Raw genomic sequence first — 12,895 nt, forward strand, 5'->3', positions numbered from 1 at the left:
TGGCACATAATCTTTCATAGGAAAGACACAGCTAGTCGAACAGTTTTAGGAGAGGGAAGCAGGTATCTAACACACATTGAACTACGCTTTAATATTCTCCTGAGTTTTTACATAATCCTGGAATAACTGACATACTTAAATTATTACACATAAAGTAGTTTTACTTTTGACATATAATAGTGTTCAACTTGAAATTTCTTTGGCTTTTCTCTCACCCTCATTAGATGGTTTAGGAAAGAGACATTCTTCTTAGCATCCACAGCTGCACAATGCACCTCACAACACCTCTCTCCCCATAGGAGTACACACAGGTTCATAAGGAGGGAACTCTTATCTCCTTCCTCTGTCCCTCCTCTTCTTTATCTTCTTCTTTCCTTTTTCTTTTCCTTGATAATTTGCTTGATGGCTTAGTTAAAAGAAGACTGTTAAAGTCAAGAGGAGTCACGAGAGGCAGCAAAAATAAGATAGCATTCCATTTAATTAAGACACCCCCCTCTTCATGGGTTCCTCTAAAAGAGATGTTTTGAAGTGGATTCTGCTTCTTTTGTGCAAAGAAAAACTGATGAAGGTGAAAATTTGAGATGACATTTGAAAAGAGTTTTTTTTTTTTTGATTTTGTACTTCATATTATTTCAAATAAAGTCTCAAATGATTTCTGGAACATTTCTGAAAAAAATAACTATGGATTTGATTGAATTATAAAAACATCTGCCATGCTGATAAATACCAACTTACATCTGGTAGTCAGGTGCTCAACTCAGCCCTCTTACAATAACTAATGGGTTTAACTAGACAAGACAAAATCTATCTGAAGCGATTTGGCTTTCGGATTTTGTTCATCAAGCTTTTAGGAAAGTGAGAGATACTTGTATTTCCTTTTAAAATGTGAGAAACTTCTTGGCAGAAAATTGAAATGTGAATATAAAGTATTTGTCAACATTTTAAAAGGAAAATATCTACCTATCATAGGAACTATTTACTTATCTTAAAAACTATTTCTTCCCTTTCTAGTTTCTCCATACATCCTAGAAACCCGACACTTGAGTTGTTTTGTTTTAAGATTGCAGTGTACAGATAACCATGTGAATTAAATTTGTCTTTATTTATCTTACAGTCTAGCTCTATAAACACTGTTAAGCCATAAAAATTAAACCTTATATCTGAGAAACCGATTTCCATGCTCTTCCTTATTTTTATTAGCTCCCAGGAAGGAAGCAGTATGAGCTGTACAACATCATAGTAACAGAGTTTGCTTTGACAAGCAAAAATACTGCATCTGTGGCTAATTTCATAGTAACACTAACTGGTTCTCTCAAGAAAATAATCTCCTCCACATGTGAAATCATTCTTCAATAATGAGATCATTTCAAATTATGCAAAAGCGTTCATAAACTCTACCCAGTGGGGCTTCCCTGGTGGCGCAGTAGTTAAGAGTTCGCCTGCCGATGCAGGGGACGCGGGTTCGTGCCCCGGTCTGGGAGGATCCCACATGCCGCAGAGCAGCTGGGCCCGTGAGCCATGGTTGCTGGGCCTGCGCGTCCGGAGCCTGTGCTCTGCAACGGGAGAGGCTGCAGCAGTGAGAGGCCCGTGTACCGCAAAAAAAAAAAAAAAAAATCTACCCAGTGGATGATAAATTACTGCCAATACTGGGGTAACTGTCTCATGGTTTTATAAATTCATAATCCTCAGTTCTAAATGCTTAATATTGATCATTAATTAATACTACCTGCCATACACTTAATACTGGCAATTCTATAAAATCGTATTAGGATCAAATAATGAAACACTACTTTTTAAAAAATCTTGTAATAAAGTTTCTTCTTTTTTGTGCAATTAAAAAACACTATTCTTTTGAAAATGAAGTGTAATTTGAAACTAGAGATTCAAATGTTATAAAATTAAACTACATCTCTCTATAGTGTTTAAAATATATATTAAGTATTTTTTAAGGGAAAGAAGAAAAAGAATTGGGGTACATGTGCCATAGGCTTAAGTATGAGAGAAATAATTCAACGAATATATTTTTTTTACTTAGCTATCAAATCCATCATCTCATTCTTACTTGGTTGATCCACATTTGGTGTTAAACCCTGTGATTGATGTTAAACTAACAATTTCTCTAAAAGAAGCTCACACCTGAGATGTTACATCATATCAAATCAACAGTACAACCACATCTTGTGGGGCAAAGGCATAGGAGCAAGGCACTGAGCATTGTACAGCAGTGCATCATTAGAGAAAACTGTAAACTCATTAGAAGACTTGAGACTGCTTTAAACAAGATAGAATTTCATAAACAACTTGCACCTAACTTATACAAATAGTTAATGCTCAAACAGGCTTCATGATGCAAAATAGGTGATGTGGAAGAAAAATTATTTTTAAAAATAATTCAATGATTTTTTAGATTGAAGTCAATAAATTAATTGATATACACTATCTTGCATTTATTAACTACTAAGAAGACACACTCACTTCTCTATATCTTTCCTTTACTTAAAGACCTGAAACAATCTAATACCTTCTTAATGCTGTTTCCCAGATAAGACAATCCAGTCTTAAAACTACTGTTTCTGAAATGTTATATTTAAAGAAATTAGTTGTTAGTCTTTTGCTGAAACCCAAATGTTCAGTCTCTTGAAAAATCAATTTTGTATTTACCTGGAAGGACTATCTGGAATTCTGATGGAAGTTTACCTTATTCAGGATGATTTTGGGAACAAACCCCTGCCATGATATTTACCCAATATTTTTAATATGTAAGTTTTCTTATCTCATCTGGTATTGGTTTTTCATCTGCATAGTCTAAAATGGCAGGATATATATATGGCTCAGTAGACCTCTTCACTTCTTTCCTTTTTGTCCCAATACTTTTCTTGATGGGACAGAGATATAACACAACCCAATAGAATGAAGACCATGAAAATGTGCAGCTGCACTGGAAGGTGATGGAACAACTCAAATGCAGTGTTTAATTCTAAACTGCAACATCCCATGATCTTCCAATATTCTGATTTCACACATCCATTTAACAATCATTTATAGAACCCCAGAAAACAATATCTGGGGAGGGCCCAACCAATGAAGCAGACAAGTGGTATTCTTCCAGCCTCCACTAAGTTGGCCTCTATATGAGTGTACAAAAACTTTGAGTTAAGCAAAAAAGAAGAAAGGGTAAAATTGACACACGGCTTCTGGCTTCTGGCCCCAAACCCAGGGAAAACTGCGAAGTCAGACAGGTAACCAGCCGCTTACTTGTAATGTTGATTAGGTTGCTGATTTAGCCAGATGTACTTTGTTTTCCTGAATAATGAGATGCTTGGCAAAATCACTAGAATTCATTCTCAAGTTCTCTTTTAGTTTGTTAAGCTCAAAGTCATGGAGAATCTTGACAGTCATTAACTTTTCTCGCTTGATTCTTTCCACAACATCTTTTGGAACATCAGGGATCATCCACGCCAACAAAAATTTGATTAGAAACACAACATGCTAGAGGAAACAAAAGAAAATCAGACACACTGCTAGAGTTGTCAAATGTTCAGATGTTCGTACAAATTGTTTCATTCGTTCAACAAACTGCTCGATACAGTAGCTAGAAGGAAAAGCAAAGAGATATAGTCCCTGTCCTGGAACTTTCCTACAAAGACCAACATTAAGCAAACAAATATATACTAAAATATGTGATTACAGAGATTCCAGTTGAACGTGGTTATTGAATATACTCTTCACCTATGCTTCCTCCTGAAAACCTAATAAAATATTTGTAAAGAAATTTTAAAATTGTATTGTTCACAAAGACACACAAAAAAGGGAGGAAACAGTGATAACAGACTCGAGAGAGTGAAGAAAGTTGGCACTTAAATTTGCAGTTGTTGATACAGTGATAGTAGAAATCAAGACAAAAGCCAATTTTGTTTCAGAAAAGGTCAGAAAAGTTCAGGGCACTAAGGGCTTTGAAGGTGGAGTGTGGATGGAGTTAAAAATAAGAGGCTTATTTAAAAATTTGTATAAGGGACAGAGGAATTTTCAGAGCCTCTCTCTCAACCATGTTCAGGAACTACTTCTCTCCAACCCCTCCCTGGCAGCAACTGAGTACCTTATTTTCTGCAGAAATTATATTTTCTGCAGAAATTAAGACAGAGAGCTGTGAACTCACAGGCAGCAGAGATGGTGAAAGATGGAGGTGTGGCACCATACTGAAAACAGGGCAACTCAATGCAATTCAGCATTCTGAACCATGAGATCTCTAGTCCCTCCTGCCTTTCTTGGCTCTCAACACAGTCGTGAAATAGCTCAACAAACAGGAGGTTGGAGGATTTTTTCTCTGGGAAAAATAACTAATTAGAGAAGTTAGAGTTATAGATATCAAAATGTTGTAGGTCTCAAATGAAAAGGCCCCTTTATCACTCTACAGTGAAGCCCACCCAAGTGACGTTCTTCCTGTATTCACACAAAGCTTATAATCGGCTTTCATTGTTTCACTCTTAAATATGAGCAGATTGCCAAGAACAACCAAATACGTAAGAAAGTCTCTAACATGAAAGGGTAAGGCTGAAGCACACAAATAGGAACTAAGAGGATACCTAGATAATGATGAGAGCAAGAGAATAGTAGAATAAAAAGACAAAGATATTAATCTGACTATTTATAGGAGAGAAAATAAATGATAAATATAATAGAATTTCAAAACAGTTGTAACATCTAAATAACAGAAGTCCCAGAAAGATAGAACAGAGAAAAGAAGGAAATTATCAAAGAAATAGTACAAGCAAATTTTCTCAACTTAAAGGGTAATTACATTTGCAGGTCAAAGGGGCTTAGTGAATGTCCAGAACAATTAATATTTATAGTCCAACATCACATGACTGTCTTGTGAAGTTTCATAAAAGAAGGACTAGTGAGAGAATCCTCAAAGCTTATTGATTCATAAAAAAGTCATAAAGAATGGGAAATTAGAATGGTATTGTACTTCATAGCAACACTAGAAGCTGACAGAAAATAGAGCAATGTCTTGGAAAATTTCAGGAATACCTAAAAAAAGTTGGTTCAAAATTTTTCAGGTAAAATGACTTTTAATCAAATTCTATACCAATTAATTATCTATGCAGAAAAAGAAGAAATTTTAATATTCAAGTTCTCAAAAATTGTCAATTATTTTCCTCAGAAAATTAATGAAAGATGTGCTTTATCAACATAAGCTAGTAATTCAAGAATGGGAGAAAAATAGATTGAAGAAAATATAGCATTCAGTATAAGAGAAGTCCCAGAATGATGGTGAGTCGGAGCCTGGGATGATTAAAAAAAATAAACAGAAACAAAAATTCCAAAGAATTCCTTTTGTAATGTACCAGGCTGAAAGGTGATCTAAACCGCTGATGGAAAATGTGGGAATGAAAGTGATAAATTCATAAGGAACTGAGAGGGGTGAGGATTTAAATTACTTACATGTATAACCTTGATAAAAATAAAACAAATTAAAAACTGATAGGAATTTGTGTTTTCTTGCATTAGACTTATCTAGTCTATTATTGGCCTTTACTGTCGAGTGAAAAAATGCCTAACATTTATTTATCTCCCCCTTATTGGCCTTCATGTTTTATGATTTGTAGCAGTCAATTTGTAACTTAGTCAAATACCCCCTCTGTATTGGTTCTTTTGTATTGCATGTCTTATATTCATAATTACCCTAGAGATTACACAAGGTAGGAAACATAATATAGTGGACAGAGCAGAGGCTTGGCAGTGAGACATCTGGCATTGAAACCCAGCTCTAATATTAGCCAATTATCTTTAAACCAACTAACTAATTTTGCTGACTGTTGGATTAATTTGTCAAGGGTGAATAATAAAGCCGAACTTACAAAGTTATTATTATAGCCTCTGGAACCACTATTTATTAATAATAGGTATTCAGTAAAATAAGTGGGTCCTCTGCCCTCTGACTGACCTCAAAGAAAGAGGTCTTATTTTTTCTTTTCTGTTACCTTGGTATCTGCAACAAGAGTAAGTGTGTAATAGGCAATCCACTGTACTTAAAATATTCCTAACTTACTTTTTATGACAACAAGTACTTCCTTCAAAATAGTCTATTGAGATAATGCTAATTTTCTGCGGAACAAATATGCTTAGAAATATATGCCTAAAGGGAGAAAAGACACTAACTGGCATGAAAGTTAATAAAGGCTCACCTCCATAATTATGATGAAGGTCATCTTAGCAGCAAGGACGTGCCAGTACTGCATACTATGAAAATATTTCTCCTCGTGGTCAGGAGGATTTCTGTAATCTCTGTACCTGAAAAAAATGGAAGTAAATGCAAAATATAAGCTGTAACTTCAAACAAAGAGACCTAGTATAAATTCGTATTATTTCTTGTAAGAGACCCTTTCAGTTGACAACAAAAGTCAAGTCAAAGGAAAATAATTGCTATTATGAAACACTTATCTTTCCTATACAGATAAAAAGAATAGCCATGTTACTTTTGTATAGTATATATGTAGCAGGAGACACAAGTGAAACTGCTCTCCTGTCCTTCAGAGACAAATTTCTCTAGAGAGTTATAGCAAAATTTGCTCTTTCCATTCCATTCCCTCTCTTCCTACTCCTTAACACACTTAGTTCTATCATCACTCCACTGACACCAACTGTCTCCTATCATTAAACTGAAGGAACATTTTAATCCAGATCTTATTTGACCTGTGAAGAACAGAACTTGACATTGTTGACCATTCCTATTTTCTTGAAACTCTATTTTCTCGGCTTAAATGACACTGCATTGTTTTTGTTTTCCTTATTATCCTTCTGGGGTTTTCTTGGTGTTCGATTTGTGAGTTCATTTTTTTCTGCAAGTGTCTAGATATTAATGTTCAAAGATTTAGTTCAGGTAGGAAGTGATGACATCAAGAAATATGACAGTTGCCCATGTTATGATTCCTCTCTATATAAATATAGAATATAACAATGCTTTTGTCTACCTGTGTTACAACATTTTGCTGTTTTGTTGTTGTTGTTGTTGGAATCCCAGATGAAGCAGTTGGTTTAAGGTTTAAGTTTAAAAGACTTGATGTACTATATATATACACACACACACACACATACATAAATAAATATATATAATCTTTAAATCCTAGAGTAAAAATATTCTCACAGTATGTGAGACACTGAGTGTGAAAGCAGCAGGTTTACAAATCCAAGTTCACACTCCCTACATGAAGAAACCTTTCAAATGGGATGGCTGGTGAACTAATCATATTGTTATTTCTCTCTTCCTTACTCTGCCTCTTTTTGAGGACACATAGTTAAATTCAAACAGGTTAAATGCATGTAAAATATGACCATGCTGTATGATTATAGATATTATAACTTGGGACCAAGGAGGTATTTGTTGAAGAAAATTTTTCCAATAAACTTAGAAAATAAGAAACAATTCAAAATTGACATTATCTTTACCCATAATATTATCTTACTTTGGGGCACGCTACTTTTTCAAATCAGAACCATACAATGTGTGAATTCTAGAATTCATGCACTTTATCCAGGATTTTTACTGCCCCAAGTAATTTTTTTTTTGTAAGCCATGAAGGAAATGGAGAACTTAAGAAATACATTTAAAAAGCAAAATGAAAACAAGAGAAAACCTGCAAGTGGTGAAGTCTCGTTTTTCCGAAGGTACAGTGTGGTTTGGAAAATCGGCTATCAGGAATATTGACAGGCTGTTATTGACATACCCTCTCATAGGCTGAATGGCATTTTTTGAGTAGGCATAGTAGTAAACTAAACGGGGAATCATGTCCGATGTAAATGCAACAATAAAAGCCTAAAGGACAAAACAAGAGGGAGATCGTGAGCTAACAATGCAGTTTTACAAATGTCTGATTTGTATATCTTTCAGGTCCATATGCCTTATGGAGGCAAAATGATTAAAATGCTATTATTAATCAAGTTAATATATGAGTCTTTGACCTAGAACATAAAATAGCTCATTTACAGTGTATAATCAGTATTCCAAGATTTCATAGCTAGAAAGTGCTACATTGAAAATTTAACCTAAATGTATCTGTCTCCAAAAACACCATGCCTGTGTCTATTTCCTTCCATCATGGCTTGCTATTTCTTACATTTCTTTTCTTTTTTTTTTTTTTTTTTTTTTTTTTTGCGGTAAGCGGGCCTCTCACTGTTGTGGCCTCTCCCCTTGAGGAGCACAGGCTCCGGACGCGCAGGCTCAGCGGCCATGGCTCACGGGCCTAGCCGCTCTGCGGCATGTGGGATCTTCCCAGGCCGGGGCACGAACCCGTGTCCCCTGCATCGGCAGGCGGACTCTCAACCACTGCACCACCAGGGAAGCCCTATTTCTTACATTTCTTAACCAAATTTACTGGCCTGGACGTGTGTGTGTGTGTGTGTGTGTGTGTGTGTGTGTGTAGGGAATGGAGAATTAAGAAATAGAAGACCGTACGGATATATTTCCCACAGTTCAGTGCAATTAATTTCAGTATTTGATGCCACAGGAATGGTATTTTCCCATCCTTTCCTAAGCTCTGGAATACTATAAATGTCATGTTTCCTTTAGGTAAGATAAGTCAATTTAAAACCATTTGGCTCTGCCATCTACATTTTTAGTGGTAGATTTTTAAAATCTTTTAATATTGCTTCTATAGTTACTGGTCCATTTCATGTTTTATTATCACTTACTGAATATATTTTGGCAGTTTTATTTCTAAAAAAGTGACAATTTCAAATAGATTTTAAAAATTATTAGAATAAACGCATACATAACATTCTTATAATTTTCTCATTTGTACCCTGTAATTCTTTTTTTGTTTGAGATTTTCAGTTTTGTTTATCTTTTCAATGAACCAACTCGACTTATTTAGCAATTATATTGCTTTTTGTTTGTTTTCTAATTTATTTCTGTTTATATCTTCATTAATTCTTTCTTACTACTTTCTATTGATTAGTTTTACATTTTTTCTTAGTTTCATAAGTTACATGTTCAGCTCATGGTTTCCTTCTTCTTTTTCAATAATAAAAGCATTTATTGGTATATCATTTTTATAAATATGGTTCTGGCTGATTCCTAAAATCAGCTAGGAAAATTTTGATAGGTTTTCATTTTAATTAAGCTTTCCTTATAACTTCAATTTTATTTCATCTTTGTACAACAAGCTTCCTTGGAAGCGTGAATGTTAAGTGGTTAAATTTTCTTTTTTGGCTATCTTATTATTAACTTCATTTTTTAATACCATTATTGTAGATGAATATCCATTGTAAAATTTCTGCTTTCGGGAATTCAGTTTTATTATCATTTTTAATAAGTGCTCCATAAAAATGACAGGTAAATGTTGTGTATTCTGTTTGTAGTACACAACTTTATGTATAATCAAGCTTTGATTCTATTATTAAATCCTTTATACCATTACTTATTTTCTGTCTACTTTGTCACATGCTATGAAACTATATCATGGTATTTTAATAAGCATGTTTTTACAATTTTCCTTGTATATCTAAGTGTTTGCATGTCATAGAGTTGACTATGTTGTTTAGCACGTAAAAGTTTAGGGATGTTTTACATTTATGGACCATGATGAAATCAATGTAAATAAAGATTGAGTTAAACATCATTCACATCTCCCCATCCTCAAGAAAAGAAAATAAGTACAGTTATTCCACTGAAATAGCTCTACTTACATTAGTTGCAACAGAAAGGACAGCCATTCCATAAAGAATATCTTGCCAAACACCTATGCTATGAGCCTTAGCCGCTACAGGTCTCCTGTACTGAGTAGTAAGCTTCCAGGCATCCACTCGAATCTCTATTATATTATTCAAGAGAGCAAGAAGAGGAGCCAAAGGAAAAGAGGCCACAAATAATGTAACAAATCCAAACTGGATAACTGCAGGGATAAAAGAAAAATTCACAAACTCATTATTGTGGAGGGGAAAACGGGGAACACTCTAACTCCTGCTACTTCCCTCATTTTGGAGGGATCTACATCAGCAAAACACTCCAGGCCTCTTTCCAGCTGTCCATGTCCTCTTCCCTATAGGAAGCACAGTGACTTATTTGTTGAGCTGGTCATGCACAGCTCAGCTCCAACCCTGCTGTTTCTTTTGAGACCTGCTTGTCTGAAGAAAGCATTTATTCTTGTTAGATAAGATATTATTATTATTCATAAAACACAGTCTTTTACTATGGTCTATGTTTAGGTCTATGCTACCCCAGCATTTACATGGGTATTGGCACATCAGTGGGGTAATCAAGTTTTCTATTTTGCTAATCTATGTACTTTTTTTTTTTTTTTTTTTTTTGCAGTATGCGGGCCTCTCACTGTTGTGGCCTCTCCTGTTGCAGAGCATAGGCTCCGGACGTGCCGGCTCAGCGGTCATGGCCCACGGGCCCAGCCGCTCCGCAGCATGTGGGATCCTCCTGGACCGGGGCATGAACCCATGTCCCCTGCATCGGCAGGCGAACTCTCAACCACTGTGCCACCAGGGAAGCCCCTAATCTATGTACTTTTTAAGATCAGGGATAATGACTGACTCATTTGTATGTTTGGGGTATACAAAAACACTCAACTATAAGCCTTATGAACGAATGCATTATTTAAGATTTGAAGATGTTAACAGAGGAAAAGGTAGAACAAACAAGATATCTGACATCAAGTTCGGAAATGAATCATATAAAGCATCAGAAATATATGTGGGCAAAGGAAATATAAATATCCTGGAATGAGGTATTTGTTAAGGTCCTGATCCTCTGTACTAACTAGACATCTTTCTAAATAAGTTTTATTCTCTTTCCTCACTGAGGCTTAACACCTGTGTAAGCTGGCTTCTCTCTCTCTTTTTCTTCTTTTGTTTCCATCAGTGGGGTGAAAGAATCCATGCAGCTGGCAAACTGGGCCTCCCACAAGAGTGAAGACAAAATAATAAGAGATACAAAAAATGGCTTTCCATTGAAGGAAAAAAGAAAAAAAAAGGATCTTCCACTAGTCCTCTCATAAGATTTCTCATTAGAATCAGTCTTGTCATCTACTAAACCAAGGGAACAAACTGCCTACTTCCTGACTTATCTACTGAACCAAGAAATAGAAAGTTAAGACAAAGTATTATGTAGAAACAGCTTGAATTTCTAGGTTCAAATCCCAGATCTTTACCTATAATCTCTGTGGCCCATGGCAAATTACTTAATCTATCCAAGTTTCAGTACCCTCTAAGACAAAATGACTATTTCTGTAGAATGTTTCAAGATTAGAGATAATGTATGTAAAATATCCAGAATAAATTCACTCTTAGTGGTGTCTCAGTAAATGGTAGTTAATCTTGTTATGAAACCCTGATTTCATCTTTTAATTTCAGTTATAATCTCTGAAACATTTATGTACAAATTCACTTGAAACATAAGCAATTAATTAAAAATTACAGCCTTATCACTCCATAAAGCAAGGACTACCTAATTTTATAACTGGAGACTTCTTCCTATTTGTCCTGATGTACCTATTTTAATCCAGGTATCATATGTATGTGTTACAGTGGAGAATCGGTAACAAATTCAGGTCATCTCCATTATTCTACCATGACTTTTATGGGCCATGAGAATAAGTTGGGAAAACAGTCCTCTTTAATTCCACCAAAGAAGCAGAGAAGGACATTTGAGAGGAAACACCCTGGATAGACTCCACAAGCAGTCCCCATTATTATCTCTCCTAAAATTTCATCTCAAGGTCTCTTCTCTTTTCAATCCTTAGAATATTTTATGCATTTCTTGCGTTCAATTTGGGTTTCCCTTGCATAACTGCTTTTTGCCTTCTTCTTTTCAGCTTGAAACAAGGGACATACACTAAATGTATGTCAGACTCTGTAAATGTTCTTCAACATATTCTTTCTATGAGCAGTCACTGAGGCAAATGAAAGGAGAAAGCTACTTAAATGAATTTGACACAGGTATTAAAAACTGATCCTTACTTATAACAGAATTCCAGAGATTAGCCTTACAAAATGCAAGTCTTCATAGTTAACAAAAAGAGACTCAGAAAATATACGGCAACATTCCCTTTCTCCTGTGGACATGGAAGGAGGGACAGTGTTCTGCCTTATAAAACTAAGCCAAGGGGAATTCCCTGGTGGTCCAGTGGTTAGGACTCTGCCACAAAACAAAACAAAACAAAACAAAAACCTAAGCCAAATAATCTAGTTGGACATGGTATTAAATTAAGATCTTTCTCAAGAATTGATATTGGAGATTTGTATGAATGTTTGTAACTGGCACTCATTTCTCCTGTTTTAGGTTAAAACAAATCTGCCCTTGTTAAGTGTTATTTGAAGGGCGGGAGGGTTTCCATTTCCCCCTCCCCCCCGGCCCCTGGCAACCTCCATTCTATCTCTGCTTCTATGTGTTTGACTATTTTAAGTACTTCATGTGAGTAGGAGTGGAATCACACAGTTGACTGGCTTATTTGATTTAGCATAGTGTCCTCAAGGTTCATCCATGTTGTCACGTAGAGCAGGATTTGGTTTTTTTAAGGCTGAATAAAATAAAAATCCGTTATATGTATATGTATACCACATTTTTTATCCATTCATCTGTCAATAAATATTTTGATTGTTTCTACAAAAAATAGTGATCCTTATTTTATTTGGTTCAACAGTATTAACATTAAATTGATAGGCAAAATATCTCTGAGATTGGTGTTTTGAAATTAATTTCATTCTGCATTCTATTTGGTGGGAAATAGAAATATTGAACCAATCTTTTCCATACCCATCCATCTATCTTTTCATCCACTAGCCAATGATTTACTGAACACCCACTATGTGCAAGGTAGGAAGAAATATTAAGAGCTGAAAAATACTTATTTTACTCAGCCTATTCCATGTTTCAAGGCAGTGGTTGAAA

At 35.2% G+C, this 12,895-nt stretch overlaps 1 protein-coding gene across 1 annotated transcript in view; it reads right to left on the bottom strand.

The window, feature by feature from the left end:
- Window positions 1-3,267: 3,267 nt before the first annotated feature.
- Window positions 3,268-12,895, bottom strand: part of ANO5 (anoctamin 5) — a gene marked incomplete at both ends in the record, with an annotated part of 110,932 nt that continues 101,304 nt past the window's right edge. Inside the window, 4 exons of the mRNA XM_079707778.1 lie at window positions 3,268-3,489; window positions 6,189-6,294; window positions 7,638-7,816; window positions 9,688-9,893. Of these exons, the coding sequence (XP_079563904.1) occupies window positions 3,268-3,489; window positions 6,189-6,294; window positions 7,638-7,816; window positions 9,688-9,893 (713 nt within the window). The remainder of the gene's footprint in view (window positions 3,490-6,188; window positions 6,295-7,637; window positions 7,817-9,687; window positions 9,894-12,895) is intronic.

Source organism: Hyperoodon ampullatus, assembly GCF_949752795.1.
Source record: "Hyperoodon ampullatus genome assembly, chromosome: 7".
Lineage (NCBI taxonomy): Eukaryota > Metazoa > Chordata > Mammalia > Artiodactyla > Ziphiidae > Hyperoodon > Hyperoodon ampullatus.